This window comes from Chelonia mydas, chromosome 17, assembly GCF_015237465.2.
Source record: "Chelonia mydas isolate rCheMyd1 chromosome 17, rCheMyd1.pri.v2, whole genome shotgun sequence".
Lineage (NCBI taxonomy): Eukaryota > Metazoa > Chordata > Testudines > Cheloniidae > Chelonia > Chelonia mydas.
In genome coordinates this window covers 16,964,876-16,983,626 of record NC_051257.2, presented here as the reverse complement: position 1 = coordinate 16,983,626, position 18,751 = coordinate 16,964,876, and the positions used below count along the sequence as shown (strand labels likewise).

General features: G+C 41.5%; 1 protein-coding gene across 3 annotated transcripts in view; it reads right to left on the bottom strand.

Moving 5' to 3' along the window:
• Positions 1–2,676: 2,676 nt before the first annotated feature.
• Positions 2,677–18,751, bottom strand: part of UBE2G1 (ubiquitin conjugating enzyme E2 G1) — a 41,708-nt gene continuing 25,633 nt past the window's right edge. Inside the window, exons 3-6 of one of the 3 annotated variants that reach the window (XM_037880431.2) lie at positions 12,503–12,600; positions 11,110–11,288; positions 6,610–6,734; positions 2,677–3,810 (exon numbers count right to left, since the gene is read on the bottom strand). In XM_037880431.2, the coding sequence (XP_037736359.1) occupies positions 6,648–6,734; positions 11,110–11,288; positions 12,503–12,600 (364 nt within the window). In that variant the 3' untranslated portion in view covers positions 2,677–3,810; positions 6,610–6,647. Of the gene's footprint in view, positions 3,811–6,609; positions 11,289–12,502; positions 12,601–18,751 lie in introns of all 3 variants that reach the window. The other 2 variants (XM_037880430.2, XR_006286306.1) reach the window with 2 other exon arrangements.

The window sequence follows — 18,751 nt, the reverse complement described above, 5'->3', positions numbered from 1 at the left end:
AGGCAGACTCAAGTATAAGCAAATATTGATTTTTATTCAAAATATACATATTGTGACCCACCTTACTAATAACTTCTTAACTCGGATACATCATTGGGATGCACATCTGCTGTAGTGCCTCACATCTACACAGCAGTAGATGTCACAGTAGTAATAGTTCTGTTTCAGCAGTTAGGGAATTTAAGAATAAAACCTATGGTGGATCACTAGTTTAAAAATCCTGGATGCTCCAGAATGTAACAAGAGCATTACCAGGATTCCCAACAAGCTCCTAGTACCAGTCTTGGTATTTGCTAGATTTAGGTAGCCCAAGGTAAGTGCTCAGATGCTACCTTGGAACGAGCCATACCAGAAGCTGGATGAGCCAACTATTGGAAATTTCATATTTATTGAGGTAAGGGCAGCGTTATCTCTAGTAATTAACTATCACCCCACACAAGGCCAACCTCCCAGAAACTTAGCAGTTATCCAGATTTCTGTGCAACCTTGCTCTAGGCCAGCAAAACTGAGAACTATTGCCATATAGTGCAGCCTCTAAATTGCAAGGGACATTTAATTTCTCCTTTAATTGTGGTAGAATAGCTTACTTAAGCATTTAACTCATATTTTACCAAGTATGGATGACCTTCTCAGCTCCAATAGGGGTGAGGGCAGACTTTCTTTTTTTTAAGTCATTTAAAGATAAAAGTTGTTTTTCTGGGCAGATAATAGATGTGTACAAACATTCAACTTGGCCCCTGTTCATGTTTTTGGCACTTATGCACTATAATCCACAAAAGAACTCATTGTCTTGTGTTTCTCTTTCCGATGTTGCTGGATATTACAATGGTTCAACATGCCAGCTACCTAAGGCAAGGTTGTCTTAGCTCTCCCTCTTCAAAAAGCAAGCAGCTCTGGTATGTGGAATATAGGTTCTAAAAGTTAGCTTGAGCTTAAACTGATTGACTCGGTTATTTGTGAATGTAGTTATGATTATATGTATGCATTTGTTTTTAAATGGGCAACTGCCTTGTAGGAACACAGAGCTCAACCTGCTATAACAGCAGCTATTTGGCTAATTCTGGGTGCAGCTGGCTTTCTGGAGACACCTCTCTTTTAGGTCACAATAGTTGTCCTAGAAACAGTGGATTTTTCTTAATGCTTTAATTATGGAATAGATGGCACCATGCTGCTGGGATGCAGTACAATCCTGAGCCTTCTTATGTAAGTGAAAGGGAGCAAATGGTAGCCAGCTGGCTGGCATGAAGCCTCATCCCCCTCAGCAGGAGCCAAGCAATTTTGGTTCTCATTTGCTTATGTCTAAAAATCAGCTATTGTGTCTGGGCACTAACAGCTCTGAAGCACCAGATACATCTGTCTTCCTACCAGAAGAGGCCACTTAATTAAACACAGTTGAATTCATGCTTTGCTGAATTATTTTTAATGACCAAATATAGAAATGTAGATAATACAGTAAGTACTTCTACATTTATCTAAAGCCATAGGAAGAACCTTCCATTTTACGTTTTAATTAGTGCTTGCTAATTGGCTTTTTACTGTGTGGCTGCTGTAGCACTACTAATTAGTGCAGTAACTACCCCCCGACTTCCATCTCCTCTCCAGAAGCCTGCCATATGCTGTTTTTGGTGCTCACTTTTGTGAAGCTACAATCTAGAATTAAGTCCAGCCAACTGTTCAGTCCAATGATTATTCAAGGATTTGTTGCAGGATGACTACTAGTCAAACTGAAAGTGTGGCTTATCAATTAACACATCACGGCTATTGTACTAGAAAGACTTCTGGTGGCAAGAGTGTGCCAACACTTGTACTCCGCTGTCAAGTCTTAAATACTAAAGGTTTATCTTGGAGAGAGAGATTTATGTAACATTGTGTGGTAGTATGTATTACTGCTCATCTGAGGCCTACAATTGGCTGTATAAAAGGAGAGATTGCATTTTTTACTTCAGTTTATAAAGCATGCTTTGTTGCACCTTAGGTCACATGTAACAGAGCACATGAAAAGACCTGTCACCTCTGAAGAGGGGCACAGGGTTCTATAGTTTGACTTGGACTTTACTAGATCAGAAAGGGAAGAATTTCCAACTCAAAGGCTCTGAACTAACACCACTTTGGCACCAGACCTCAGCCAACTGTATCTAGGGAACATATTCTATGTCTTGCAGCGTATACCTCACAGTATAGAGCCTCCTGTGCATGTCTCCCTCCACCCATCACACACCTTCTACTTACTGTCCTTCTGTAAGGGATGAGAGAGGAACTGGCTTTGATGTTCTAGTGCCTTGTTACATTTCCTCCTTTACTGAATCTCTAATGTTAGTTTCCTCTCCGTGGTTTTAATAATTTGATAGTAACAAGTCTCTCCTTACTGGAGGATGCACTGAGTGCTCTGAACCTTGAAGCAGAACCTGTTTTTTGCTGCTTTGAGATTCTCCATGCTAGTATTGAATCTTCAGAGCAGATGCCACGCCCACTGGGCTCTGTGATGGCTTTTGGGCTCTACTACAAACATTTAGTTTAATATAGACAGCACCCAATATGGTCTTTAAAAAAAAAGAAAGAAAAAACACTTGATCTCATTACAATGGAAGTAAAGCACCTACTCAGGCCATGACCTGTTTGAAGCTTCTCTAACTACACTTCAAATACTAAAAAAAAAAAAGCCAACTTGACACAGAATTATTGGAAAAAATTATATTTTGGAAGAACTCACTACAGAAGGTGACAGAATTCCAAAATCAAATTACATGAAAATATACATCGCAATTCTCTTTGTACATTAGGTGAGGAAAATCTGCAGTAGAAGAATAGAAGGCAAAAATATGAAGGACCACAGGAGAGAGAATAGGGATAAGAAGGGAAATGGTATTTCCAATACCAAACCCAGAATTTACTAATTTGAAAGCTTACAAATGTGCATACCTTTTAAATCCAAAACTTAAAAACAAAGGCAAGAGGCAAAAAACCAGAGAAAGCAGCTTATCCTATCTTGAGCTTAGTCAACTGATCACTTTCAAACCAAAGCTCTCAGCCCTTTGAAAAAAAATAGCAGGCTCAAGGGTGCTCCATAGCCAGAAGTTTTATTGCTACACCCAATCCAAGAACTGTGTGCAACGGAGTCAAAAAAAAGGGGGGGGGGGGAAGGGGGGGAGAAGAGAGAAAAAAAAAAAAAAAGACCTTTTCGTTGTCAAAAGTCATTAGAGTCAGACAGTTGCTTATAGATCCTTTCAGTGTTTGATTAGGAAAAATCTGAACCTTTGAAGAGATACAGGGTAAGGAGGGAGTGTTTTTTCCAAATAGATACTAAACTTTAATAAGTGAAAAATTTTAATTAAGCCTCAATTGTTCAAAGAAAAATAAAATGGAAAAAGCTTTAATCCTAATCGGTTTTAGTTTGACATGCTTCAAGGAGGTTTTGTTTTAAAAAACTGATAAGAAAAAACAATGAATAGGGAAAGAATTTGCTAAAATCTTTTAGAATGTACACGATTCTTATCCTAACTACAAGACAGCATTATTTGGTACAATGTGTATTTGTGGATGTACATGAACAGTATATATATTATCCGGATCATGTTGTGCTATGTACACATCTTTACAATTCTTCCTGAAGGTTAAAGCAGTTCATTAGATTTCAAAATGCGTAATCATCTTTTTATGTTGGCACTTGTTAGGCTCTTGTCAGCATTGATAACTGGCATGTTTTATTGCAGCCCAGTTCCAGCCAGTGTTTGCCAACATGTTACAACAGAAGTCCAGCAATAGGTGGGTAGAGTGCAGGAAAAAACAGTGCCATGTTTCTCAACTGGAGACCTACAATACAGAAGATAAAGCCGTATTACCACATTGAGCAACTAAAGATCTTGCATTTCATCAAAGATGGGAAACAGTGTTTGTAGCCCAATAGAAAGTTATTTATGGCTGTCTATGCTCAAAACCAGTTTACTTGAACGTGTATGTCTTTTGCTTGGTGTTTAGCATTAACTATGCAGTCATCTCAAGGAAAGGAGTCTAACCAGTGCAATGCTGTAACACTGGTGGTAAATTTGAGCCCAAAACCTCTGTCAGTTAGATTTTAATAAAAATGTCTTAAGCATTTGCATATATTATATATGTAGGTTTCTCATATGCATCCAGGACTAGGCTATAGTTGAGTATTTTGTATAGCAAGCAAACATTTTAGCTATTGAATGACTGAAGTCTAGTCTAGTAGTATTTTACAGAACGGAGCATGAGCTGCAGCATAAAGCATCACTGTTATAAAAGTGAGCGTACTTATTTTAGGTCTGTCATTGGAGCCAGGCTCTTAGTCATCACAGTGCTAAAACTCAATGTTAAAGAACTTGCCTTCCATAAGCAAGATGGCCAGCTTACTATTTCCTTCTACTCTTGGACATCATTCATGCCAAGTTGCACTATTGCACTTGTTCAATATGGCAACATGCTTTTAAAGTGAATTGGGGCTACTATGGTACCTTGGAAGCAGCAAACTGCCTTGTTTGCTATACCCACTCCAGTTAGAGAATTCCCATGCTCTAGGTCTGTTCCCCTTATCTCCTGAGGGAGAAATATCAGTCTAAGTTATTGATGTGTTTCCCATGTATCTCCTTTAAATTTTACTAGAAAGAACAGTCCACTTGCTCTTAAGCACACACTTTAAATTTTAAAGTCAATCCTGTCTGACGGTTTGCTATGGACAGCACCAGTATCAAGTGGGACTGACTTGAATAATTGTGAAGCTAGAGTACATGAAACCTTTAGAAAAGATTTGCTAACGTTAAAAGCAGTACGTCAGGAAACAAAAATTAGTACAACTAGCACAAGTTGTTCCAAGTTGTGACAGCTTCCTTGAAAGGTCAGTTAAGACAATTCCTTCCCATAGTGAGGGCATTCAGCAGCCCTATTTCTCCATGCAACTTTGTTCAGGGTACTGAATGCAAGGAATACAGGTTTATTGTGGTGGATAAGATGTGGCTTACAGATTGGAAGGAATATTTGTGCCAAATCAGCCATTTAACACAAGACTTCTAAGTAAGTGACATCTCACTCTGGAAATCAACTGACCTAGCTGAACGCAGAAGTTACTCCTGGGCATGCTGCAATTCAAGTTAAAAGGCTTAAAACCCTTTTCAGGTGAAGATACAATTCAAAAAGCAGTGAAGAACACTAAACAGGAAACGTTTAGTCACCTTACTGACCTAGAGACTAGTTACAAAGTAGTAAGAGTATAGTACTTTGACAATTAGTCATGTGGACTAGCAAGATGGTTATATAGGTTGTAACACAATTTGTCCTTTTATAGCATTAGGTCTTGCAGCCTGCCACAGTTTACATTTTAAATGGAAGCTTCCAGTTCAGCATCCCCCTTGCTATCAGAAGTAGGTTGCTTAAGGGCAATGGTCTAACTAACTACCTCTCCATCCTGAGGTTTCTGATCTCAGGGCATAAGAGTTACAGAAGGAAAAGGTCTTAAAAAAAACTCATTTGGTACTCAGTCTAGCCTCTGTTCTGCAGAGAAGTTACTGTAGGAGTAAAGTTGTTGTGAGACATCTCTAAAAGCATTACAATTCTTTGTTTCAAGTTACACTGAAGAACTCTTAAGTCAAAAATCAAAAGTTGTCGGGGCGGGGGGAGAGACGAGACCTTTTTCAGTCTTCAGCCTGTGGTTGTTGACAATAAATATTTGACAAGTGGTATTAAGCCCGGAGTTAAAGCTTGGAGAGAAATTCAAGCGTGTTATAAAGTTCAGCTCCCAAGCAGAATTACTGCCGACTACCATGAGGAGTTGTCAAGTGGATTTATTTTCCCTGAGGAGCTACTAAAATTAAGCATCTTGTATTACTACTATGGGGCAATGCAAGACACTTTCTTGGTGCCATATGTTGAGATTGACTAGGGGGAAAAATTTTTTTCTATATATCTCCATCCATCCTAAAAGTATTACAAGATCTTTAACTCACCAGAAAGCTTAAAAAAAGGCTGACATGTCTTCCCAACCACTGACTGATCCTAAGACCCTAAAAATAGATGGAGCCTGCAAGTGGCCTTGCTATCAGCATCTGTGCACAGATTGACACCACATATACATCAACATTTGCAGTTTTGGGCTGGCAACGGACATCTGAATTTTAAAGCTTGTTGGGAAGCCTGCTTGGGCAGGAAGCTATAGTGGATGTCCACTTTTGATGCTAAATATATTACAAGTGTATTTGTCGCCACTAATGAGATTAGTGAACTGGTATAAAATACTGCCAAACCAAATCTAATCTCAGGCTTTGGGCAGTGTATTGAAGACATGCTAATAAAATAATGCAAGTTTACTAAATTCTTTGTCTGGGTAGGTAGACAGTAATGCATGAAGGAAAAAAAAAAAGTTACATTCAGTGTCTCCATAGCCTTGTAGTCTTTGGCAGTGCTGGTCTACAGACATGAGGCTGCGGAGATATTGCCACTGAAACGGAGTGTAATTGGGAGAAAAAGAGCAAAGTTTTTTTGAAAGATGAGGGGAAGGTATTTATGCCTGAATCCAGACTGTGTTGTACTGTTAGTTTGTCCTTCAAGCCTCCTACTAATGGAGGTGAAGGGTCTTTCTCTGAAGAAATTACTACTTACCCTGAAAAAAAGTGAAGCTACTAGCTGCTGAATAAGTGTCACTCAAAAGCAGTCTCTTGGCTTTTTCTTACACAGCGGGCAACTTTCCTTTTGAATTCTCCATTTCTGTCTTCTCTCCATTCTTTCTGTAAAGAAGCAGTTGGACAACTTTGAGTTTAGTGCTGCGATAGGCTTATTCTAGCAAGAAGTTTCATATTTAAGTTTTCAGTACCTAGGGGTTCTGAGTCCAAGAGATTTTCTTAAAAGGTGTTTAAAGCTAGTGAACTTGTTCCTGGAAGTAGTCATGGCATTCAAGGCTTGGAGAAAAAAAAAAAGATCACGCTAGGCTCCTGGAAAGCTTGTCCCTAAAACTATGGACACCTAGGCCATTCTACAGTCTGAGCTTTCATCAGAAGAAGTATTTAGCCCTTGTGGTTGCAAACCCTTCTCTCCACCTAGTCTCTTCCAAACAGGAGCCAGATTTCAAGAGACTATAGTGAGTTGTTTGGTCTGTTCCAAAGCATCTGCAAAGCAACAGCAGATTCATAGATAAGGCCAGAAAGACCATTATCATCTCCTCATCTGATCTCCTGCTTAACATAGGCTATAGGATTTCCCTGAATTCATTCTTGTTTCAACTAGAGCATAGCTATATCTTTCAGAAAAAACAGAATCTTAATGTAATTGCTCATGATGGAGAATCCACTACAACCCTTATAGTTACCCTCACTGTTGGAAATTTGCTTTTTTATTATTATTACGAAAGAGCGAGTTGGTCTTGCTTCAACTTTCTGCCATTAGCTCATTACACATTTGTTAGATTGATATAGGGCTTCTCAAATGTCTGTTTTCCATGTAAGTACTTACAGAATGATCAAGTCGGCCCTTAATCTCTCTTCAAGCTAAAGAGACTAAGCTGCTTTAAGACAAGTTTTCCCAATTCTTCACTCCCTCTCATAGCTCTTCTCTGAACCCTCTCCAATTTATCAAAAATTCCCCAAGTTATTAACTTCAGTCTTCCAGTTCTGGTGTCAACACCACACTTGCTACTCAGAATCTCATGGGCAGTTGTGAAACAAGTCAGTTGTCCAATGGTGCTTAGCAAAAACTACAAGCCGAAGCTGGTACTATCGATATCCACATGGAAGTTATGCCCATTATCCTGCCACTTAAAGGGGTACTCAAGGGGTATAGTAAGGAAAGGAAAAAGTCTATTTCCTTATGGCATTTAGAGGATGCAGGAAGTTAAGAGATACGTAATAGCCAGACATGGACAAGAGTGCACATACAAAATCCCATTAGAAATCTGAGCATCCTGAGGTGGCAAGGTGACCTGGACTTTGTGCCAGGACAACTCTATTCCTCACCTATGCAGCCCTTTCCAAGACAAGACAAAAGGTAAAGAGGAAGTTAGGTAAGCAAGAAGTTTGAGCCTGGTATTTGTACAGCATGATGCATTGTACATATGTTTGCAGTGGCATTGTTACTGGCTTGATTTTGTGCCTATCTGGAAGGTGCTTTTTATGAAGAAAAGCTATACACACACACACACACACACACACACTTTTTAAAAAACAGAAAAAAGAGTTAGATACAGGGGAGCAAGGCACCATGGGTTGCTAGTTCAAGCCATGTTTCATAGAACGTGAAGAGAGGAGAAACTTGACTTATAATTGGACACTAATTAGTGAGTGATCGATACTGAAGGGCCCACTCCCTCATAAGTTTGAGTCTGTGGAGAGGGGTTAGTTTAGATTTCCAAGCCTCGCTTATACCGCATGTGTACAGCGTTGATAACTGCTCTGTACAGACACCATGTAGGCCATGCATGCAGGAGACCTCTCCATTCTTTCCAATAGCAAGTGTTTGCGGTATTTCTGTGTAAGATATTTACAAAGTCTCACTACTGTTACTGCACTCCAGCTGGTCAAGCCATCAGCTAGTGGCTCTTTGAAGGGGCTTCATGTTTCCCTCTCTTTTGGGGTAAGAAAGCCAAACAAAAACGTAAGAGCTGTAAAATATGACAGAGGAAGTGAAATTAAGACCCAGAAAGAAGAGATGACAGGCAATAGACTGTACAGCAAATGCACACTCCCAAGGAGGCAGGCATTTGCTGTGTGGCCTCCTGTGCGTTCAACTGCAGAATTAGACACAGAACTCAGTCTTTCTAAGGAGTTGTGCTCCAAAATCTTAGCTTAAAAAAAGTGGTTTCTAATCCTTATGGGTGCAGAGACCTTAAACATTAGAGCATCAACTGAAGCAGGAATGCCTTCCAAAGTCAGAGGACCTGAAACAAGAGCTCTGAAAGGCATCAACTGCCTCAAACATAGCAGGCAGGACCCTTTGGACTCCTCCTCACCTCCCCCAGATGTGTGGCAAATTAAGCAGCAAATGCAACAACATGGATTTCAGACACTGCTTTTTCATTCCCACCATGCCAGCCATCAGCCATCTCTTGTCGGTAGTCATCTGTTCTCTAGATTCCCCAATAGGAAGATACAGTAATCTAACGATCAGGAAATCAGGGAGCCAGATGTTGAGTCTTGCCTGTAGCCAGTAAGCTGGGCAAACCAAAAGCAGAAGTTAAACAGAAGACACTGGTGTAGCAGAGACCTAAGGAGATGAGCTGTTTAAGCGATCTATAAGCTCCCTTCTCTGGGGCACACTGGCCAAGGGGTAAAAGCAAAGAAAGTGAGACAAGATCCAGTGAGAAATGCTGGGCTTCCTGGACAGCACAATAAAATCCCACTATCTTGGGGGGAGGGAGGGGAGAAGTTTCACATCAATGAGTATTTTGACTATGCACTAAAGTTTCGCATGTTTGTGTGGGGATGGGAATTAAGGGTATTTCACAGCAATAGCATTTCGTCCTATTACACTAGGCCATGCAAAATGCCTATATTTAAAGGACTAGACTCCAGGAGGGTATTTTCTAGAGACACAGCATGTTTACAAACCCAGCTCAAAAGAGTTGAGACCTGACAAACCCACACTACTTGTGTGGAAATTAATATGAAGCATACTGCAGGATGAAACCTGAAGCCTTCCAACTTCTTGCCAGCAATTTTCTCCCTACCTTTGGAATAACTTTCAAAAGTTTGGACATTTGGTCTAGCATGTGCTTTTATAGATTCGCAGAAGGAGTGTCCCTTTCACAAAATACCTACTGGGAAAGCAGTAGCACACTTTTCAAAGAAGCTAGTTACTGGAAGTTTTGGTGAAAGATCACCAGATGTAGTGTGTAAAAATAAGTATGTAGAAACCAGAAAAAGTCAGCTACAGATTAGTGTTAAATTGTCATTAGAGAACTAAAATGTACTACACACTATTGGGCATTTAAAGCACAGTTTGCTCCTCCACAGGATTCAAGTTTGCTGTATGAAAGATCTGTGTCTCCTTGATACTCAAGTCTCCAATGGTAACATGCACAGCATGAGTGGTTGGATGTGTACAGAAAAATAACCAAGAACTGCTTTCTTTGATAGCTATTTTGTATTGGGAAAAGACTGTTTCCACCACTGATTTGAGGACAAGTCTACTAATCAAGACTGACCCTCATACTGTACCACTAGCTTTCCCAGACTTGGGAAAGCTGAGCTCCCACTTCAGCAGAGTGACACTAGACACACATCCCTACAGCCTCCTGCATTATTAAAGACCTTCTCATCTTAATTTAGATTTCTCCCCCTCTCCCAACTTTAAGTGGCAATTCCTCCACTATTTAAAGTCTGTAAAAGAAGACATTAACTCCCATGTATACACTGTTTAACTCTATACTCATGACACTGACATAGGCTGACGTTTTAGGGGCAAGAGGAAGAACAGATACATTTTTATCACCAACTTTTCCTGCTGAGATCCCTGCATCAGTTTCTATGGTTAGTCTCATCCAAGACACAAAAGACTCCCTAAACAAACCTTTTCTGCACTACATGCTAAGTAGCATATGAACCATCAGAAAGGGTTTCCAGCATAGACTGAAAGACACAGGAGTTGTGAGCTACAAGAGTTGTATTTTACATCTTCAGATCACTGGTTGACAAGTTGTATCTAGTCATAGTCATAGCCACTTACATCAAGTTTCACTGCTATGGAGACAGCTGAAGTTTTTCGATTACATTTGAGCAACCAAGCCCCAAAATTTACTGCAGAAAGTCTCTACCCTGCCTGTTTCTGTATCCTGTGTAAGCTGCTATCTGACAAGTCTGTTTCAGTGTCTGCCTTGTTCAGCCTATAAAGCAGGAGGATTTTGTCTGTAGTTAGCAACAAATACTTGTTTACCAAGAAAAAGTAATCCACAAAGCAATTCTGGGGCGGAATTTCAGACGCTAGCCTTTAAGACTAGCTATTAAGCTTCATTACACGTACATTTTTACTGGGCAAGAGTACAGTCTTTGCTTACCAGTCATCTAATACCATGCTTACCAAGTCATAAAATATGCCCTTCAGGTTTTTGCATTTACAATAAATAAGCTTTCTGCTACACATAGCACCACTGTATTTACAAACCAGGAGTCTTACCGCTGCATCAACATTAGCAGGAGAGTCACCATTGGGATCTGCCAGCATAGAAATGACACTAATCATTATAGTTTCCACTGTGTGGATGGGAAGCCAGCGTTCCTCAGGTTTTTCATAGCCATATTTGTCTTCTCCTGGCTCATGAAGAATGGAAATGCAGACATCACCGTTCTTGTCAACTACAAAGTCAAGCAGTCACATTAGGTATATTTTAGTGTTGATTAAATTGCTGGCTTCAAGGTATTATATGGGGATGCTATTCTCCATCCAAACAAGTGTTCTATCCAAGTACCTTCAAAACAGTTAGCTGTGGGAAGTTTCAGGGAAGACATTCTTTCAAGACACTGTCAAGTTTATATCACTGTTCGAGGACTTTACAAAGAAGCTGCAAAAACTGAAATTTGGCAAGACAGTAGGCTTGCCCTAGTCTACTTTAATTTATTTAAAGCAAATATCTACCTTAATATGGGTACGCTGAGTACTTTGACAGTTTAAGTGTTCAGTTTAATTGTAGCCCTTTCATATTTCTACAAAATCAGATCTTCACCTTTTTCATACCAAAAAGGTTACAGTTTAACTGTAGACTAATCACTTATCTGATCCATCCAAGAACACATGGAAAACTAAGTGGCCCTGTGGACCATTTTGATACCTCCATTTTCAGTTTAGCGGCTATTTCCCCCCCCCACTTGTGAATGCATAAATCTGAGTTCAGAGTCTTTGATGTACAGCCAGCAAACCCCCCTGGCAGGGCAGGTGATCTATACCTTAAGGAGTGGGTATAAAGCCATGTCTTCCCTGTGGATGTCAGTCAGTCAATGTATGTGAAAGTTGGGATTTGACTTGATGTCACTATTAGGCCTCTGTCTCTTCCCCATCTCACGGAAGCACTTTGTGCTGGTTTGCTGCTAAGCTTTACTACAGATTTATGGAACTCAGTAAAGTTCTTCAGCCCAATATAGGTGTGACTATAGAAACTTTGTCTTCAGAAGACAGAAGGGAAAAGTCACTTCTTTTCACCTTCCAGCTTGTATCTGCCAAGCCAGTGATGTAAAGTTAACCCAAGGACCCAGTTTTTTTCTTTCCCCAGACCAAAGACTTACATTAAGGAGAAGGCCCCACCTGTTTCTCTGGGCCAAGACACAGCACATCAATACATGCTGCCTAAACCTTGGAAAGGCTGATGCAGATGCTTGGAGAGCAGACCTCTAGACCCCTGAAGTGTCAAGTATGGAGAGGAGAAATAGTATATAACAAGATCTGGCAGTTAGCTAAACAGTGGGGTTGTTACAGGTTTCTTATAACAGAAGACGTCAACTCTGGCTAATTTTTTTTAGCCACACCTTCAATTTCATTTACAAGTAGAGAAAACTAAAACGGTAGCAATTCTTACCATTTGGATGCCAGATTTCTGTGATGAACTTCATCTTCGGCGGCCTGAGAGGATAGTCTTTTGGAAAAGTGAGATGAGCCTTGAAGACGCCACCTTCACTGGGTAATTAAAGAATTATCAGTAAGTAGTTCTTTGCAAGGCCAACACTAGAAAATTGAGTCAGATGACACTTTAACCTGTATTAGGCTTAAAAATTTTCTAACACTGGCACTCATGGTAATAGCATTAGCTTACACAATGGATGGATAAGAACTTTACAAACTACTTGCCATCCCCTCCAAATCTCAGACTACAATGTTTAGGAGTATTTTATTTTTCCAGAGGACAAAGTGTCATTTTAACTCAAAATTCCACAGAGCTCTCAGCTAGCTAAGTGAGTAAGCGAACATTTAGAGTCACTGCTTATAAGTCACCCACCAGGCTCCCACTGCCTTCTCATGACTGGGGATCCCATCAATACCCCCAGTTCAACTCCCAGAAGAAAAGCAAGCACACAACCCAGATACCTGTTCATGTTCCACATGTGGGTCACCTCATCAGTTGACAGGCCTGCTCTATAGCTAGGTTTACTGGTGCAGTACTAGATTTAGGAGTACCTACTAAGTCAAGGAATCTCAGGAACACTTGCCAAATCAATAGTCTAAACAGTGTTCTCAGGACCCTTAGTACCATCATTCTTGACCAATACTTCCAATATCAGATTTCTGCACTCTGATATCAAGGGGCTCATTACCAGCCCAGCAAAGTTATTTTCTAGCATTAACAGAGATGATTATATTTTGACCAATCTAACTGGGTTGGAGTTAAACAGGAGAGAGGTCCCATTTTAGCACTGATTAGGTACAAATGCACCTAGATTCAAACTTAACTGATCTGGTGGTTTAAGTATGGCGGTTTGAAGCCAAGGAAGATACAGGCTTGGTAAGTGTGAATCCCTATATAGACGGAAAAGCGAGAAACAAGCAAACATGTCATGTTAAAAAGTTTATTTCCCCTCTTACCACACACTGCCCTTATTCCCACTACTTCATGGAGTACATGTAGAGAAGGCCTGGCATTGGAAGTTGGGAGAGAGGTTGAGACTCTAGTGCTATGAGTAGAATACTATGACAAGCCCCTTTGCAGTTGCCATTGCTGTCAGCTACAGCTTAAAAAGGCTTGGACTTCTAATGAAGAAGACACTACAATCTGAAGAGGAGACACTGATTGGATGTTGGACGCTCATGATAGGCAAGTTACTGCCTCAATATAAGAGGAAAGATTGAAGCAGCAGAGTGGTGTTCAGGAAGAGACGGCTAAATACTTGATGGCACACTAATATAAAACTAGTGCAGAGGCATCAAGAAATCCCAAATCCTGAGAGGAAAAGAAAATTGAATTAGGGGCTTGGGTAGTGTAAATTGTAGAGCCTTTTAAAGCTCGATACCCTCAGTAAATTTTTTGCAACACTGATGCACCCAGCTGGGCAATATTGATGGTTTAAAAGAAAACAAAAAAGTTATATCTAGAATGGAAGTCCCTAAAGGAGAATGCAGTATTTTGAGTCATACACTAAGCCAACAATAAGTCTTTAATCCTTTCAATTAGAAAGCCTATTGCCATATACAAGCTGATTTACCTTTATAAACTACACCTTTGCAGTTTATATGTATTGCCCTGTTAAATGTTGTGACTCATAATAGGTGTTTCCCATTTCATACTGGGCATAGTGAACAGCACTGACAAGACAGGACTCTGGCTGCTGAATCCAGATGCTTACAGGAGCAAGCTAGAAAGATAATTACTTTGCTCATACAGAACTTAAGTTGCAGTCTAATGATTATAGCAGAAGAATGAGTCAAGCACCCAGGGTTCATTTAGTTTGATACAGACAGACTCACTTAGACCTTAAACAAGCTGTTCAGTTCCCATCTGAAGTCAGCCAAGTTGAGTCAGAATAGGACATTTCCTGAGATCAGGAAATTGAATCGAGTGCAGCAGTGAAATTAAGCCAGTGGCGTCCAACCTGGGTGCCAAGTTGCAAAGTGACAGAATCTTATTGTAAACTCATCATTCTGAGCCCTGAAATTTAGAGAGTTGCTTGAATCAGTCAAGTAGGGGCAATGCCTCCCTCACTGAAGCAGCTACTATCCTCTCCCTGCTGCAGATGCTCAGCAGTCCCTTGCAGCAGGCAAATCAGTACTATAGGCAAGGGATTAGTCCTGGCGGCTCCACTGCTAGGCTGGGATGGGGGCAGGAAGCATCTCAGGGAAAGCAGGATACTACTTTGTTTGAATCTGCCTGAGCATAAGGCAGCATTTCTCAAACTGTGGATCCTGACTCAAAAGGGGGTCACAAGGCCAGTGGGGGGGGGGGGGGGGCAGGGATTACAGTATTGCCACCATTACTTCTGTGCTGCCTTTAGAGCTGGGCAATCAGAGATCAGCAGCTGCTGGCTAGGTGCCCAGCTTTAAAGGCAGTACCACTGCCAGCAGCAACACAGAAGTAAGGGTGGCCTGATATTGGAGGTGTCAACTGCCTGAAATATTTTCAAAGGGGACCCCAGCAAAAAAGTTTGAGAACCCCTGGCCTAGGGAATATCTAGCAGAAGGTGGTTACCCTTCTCCCACAGGAGAAGGAGGAAAGAAAACAAAGTTGAGACCCTAACAAGTTACAGCTCCCAGATTTCTGCCCTAACTGTAGTTATAAGCAAATCAACAGCTACAAAGTGCCACCCTGAACTATGATTTACATATGGCTGTTTGCTACTGTGAAGATTACGTCATGGCATCTCGTGCACTCTCACATCTGTGTAATTCGATTTGCAAGCAGCAAGATTGCAAACAGATGTCCTACTGGCATGCTCCCACTGGAGACAAGGCACGATGCTTGGTCCTTCCTTCTCACCTCCCCCCCACCCCCCCAAAATTCCCCCTCTCCCCCCACAACAGTCACTCAAAATGTTTACAACCTTTAATAGTTGTCCCCCATTCAGGTCTGTCCCTGGCTCTGTTTGCAACGAGAAATACTTAGGCCACACGAGTTGAGATGCTGCTTAAGGGTGGCAGAGGCATTTACACTGACCACCCCTTGCTGCGTTTGAGTTTCAGCTCATCTTATATGCCCCCAAAAAGTCCAGCACCCCCACTTCTGATGTGACCTGTCCATCAAAGCTGAGCTTCTGATAACCATTGTCTCAGTGTGGTTTGTTCCGTTCCCCTCCCCGCCGGATGAAAAGTTTGATACTTGGTCTTGCCAGCAGACCTTCAGAAGAGAGCAAAGACAGCATTTCTCTCACCTGTATAAAGGGATGCTACACTGAATATCAGTTTTGATGACAGTGATGATCTGCTGATAGAGTATCCTGTGATGAATGACTCAAAAAGCCTGGCTTGCCTTTATTTTCTGTTTGGTATTTCTTGAACCAGGGAACTATCACTTGAGATGGGACTACCACAATATGTGAAGCGTTTGACATTCTTTTTATACCACTGAGGAGGATGTTTGTGCAGTGGTTGATGGGACTGGTTAGAAAAAGATTTCATTTTTTGCCCCCGGTTGATGGTGAATCCAAATTGTTTAGGTTTCAGAGTAGCAGCCGTTGTAGTCTGTATTCGCAAAAAGAAAAAGGAGTACTTGTGGCACCTTAGAGACTAACCAATTTATTTGAGCATAAGTTTTGTTTAGCTGCCTCTGAAAACTTGTCCAGAATAAGCTGTAGATCACTTACACTATGACTAAGTAGAGCACCATGATTCACAAAAAGGACTTAAACATACTAGTTCCTCAAGGACTTGTGTTGTAAGCTTTTTGAGACTGAAGAGTTTTCTATCAGTTCTTTGCCTTATGTACAGGGCCCTACCCAATTCATGTTTCCATTTTGGTCAATCTCACGGTCATGGGATTTCAAAAATTGTAAATTTCATCATTTCAGCTATTTAAATCTGGAATTTCCCAGTGTTGTAATTGTAGGGGTCCTGACCCACAAAGGAGATGGGGGTTCACAAGGGCACTGTAAGAGGGGTTACAATACTGCTACTCTTATTTCTGTGCTGCTGCCTTTACAGCCTGGCTGCTAGAGAGCGGTGGCTGCTGGTTGGGAGTGCAGCTCTGAAGACAGACAGACTGACCGCCAGCAGCAGCACAGAAATAAGGATGGCATGATATGGCATTACCACCCTTACGTCTGCCTGCAGAGCTGGGCCCTCAGCAGCTGCTACTCTCTGGCTGTCCAGCTCTGAAGACAGCAACACAGAAGTAAGGTGGCCTTGCCTGGTATTGCCACCTTACCTCTGCACTGCTGCTGGTGGGGTGCTGCCTTCAGAGCTAGGCACCCAGCCAACAGCCACCACTCTTTGGCTGCCCAGGTCTGAAGGAAGTGTAGAAGTAAGGGTGGCAATACCATGACCCCTATAAAATAACCTTGTAATCTTCCTGCAACTTCCTTTTGGATCAGAACCCCCCAGTTTGAGAAACACTGGTCTCCCACCCCCCAGTAGGGTAAAAGCACACAAAAAGACCACAGGGGGGAGGCCAAGTTTCATTAACTAGGACACATTATTCCATGGCTGTGAATTTGGTAGGGCCCTACTTATGTAAATGCCCTCTTGAAGGTTGTCCGTTGCATAATTCAGAGTGGCTATGAAGGATACTCAAGAGGAGCGATGCCAGCATGCAGCTGGTTTCACCCCATCAGATATGGGGGAAAATGGTTTGAGAGGCCACTATCAGATTTTGATTATATGGGTATAGAAGGAGAAGCAGTACTTCTGAAAATCAGGACAGTTGCACTCTGAGTTTCTTTTTAAACTGATCCTCACTTTGCAGCCAGCTCTCACATAATAATGGCCACACTGCATCAGACCAATGGCCCATTTAGCCCACTATCACATCTTCTGAAAGTGACTAGTGCCAGATGCTTCAGAGGGAATGAACAGAAGAGGGCAATTTATTGAGCAATCCATCTCCTATCATCCAGTCTCAGATTCTGGAGGTCAGAGGTTTAAGGGACGTCCAAAACATGGGGTGTGCATCCCTGACCATCTTGGCTAATAACCATTGTGTGTACTTACCACAACATGCAGCCAACCTATAGAACTCTTTGCCAGCGGACGTTGTGAAGGTCTAAGAATTAGATAAATACATGGAGGACAGGTCCATCAATGGCTATTGACCAAGATGGTCAGGCATGCAACCCCACACTACGGTTGTGGCCCAGTGGATGGATCTCTCAATAACTGCCTTGTTCTGCTCATTTTCCTGAGGCATATGACAGTAGCTACTGTCAGAAGATGGGATACTGACCCATTGTGACCATTCTTATGTCAGAGCTTGGTGCAGAAAGATGAGTGAAAAATGTGACTGTCCTGACTTGGAGGTACTACCTCTTTTACACCCCAAGTAGCTGCCAGTAGGCAGCAGTAGCCGTCATGGCCCATGACACTGGTTCAACTGGCAGGCTAAGCCAGGTACAGGGTTGCCATGCAGGGAAATGCCTCTCTCAAATATACTAAGTCTTCTTTAGCAGACTTTGGAAAGACACTAAACACAGTATGAAATACATAAGGCTTGACAAGGCACAAAAGACATCAGTGGCTATCTGCTGCAGCTAACCAAGTTACCAGTTGTCTCAACCTTTCGTGCCACTGGTCTTTGATATTCTATGAATGATATACTTACTACGATTAGAGCCAAGTAACTTTTGTAGCACTCAAAAGGCTTCAGTCAGCTATTGACACTGCTTAGTCTACCGGGTCAAAATTTCACTTGGTTAAATGAAGTACCATCAATTAAAAGTGCATGCTCCAATAGCCCTTTGAAGCAAGAGTAATGGCAAGACAGTGGTTTAATTCTTCGATACAGCTTCTACTTCCATAAACAAAGATTTAGGACTTGCCATAAGGGCATCTTAGTAGTCTTCAGGGTAAAGGCTTGACTATCCTAACAACTGTTACCCATCCATTTATATCAGTACATTCAGACTGCTTCTAAATTTTACTTTATAAGCATGTTCTAGGTTGAGCGATTCCAGGCACTGGAAAGAGGAATAAGCATTCTGAATTTGGGTCCCAAGATTCATGGGCAGGGAGCACCTTGCATTACACAAGTCAACTGTCCTCTAGCCCCACCCCCGAATCTTTAAGTGAGTTATTTGGAGCCCTGTTGGGCATTGGAGGGAGGGAACGTATAGCTCGAGAGATCTGCTGTAGACGAAGGGCTACGTGCACATGGGTGACTGGGCAACAAAATAGCAGATGAAATTCAATCTTG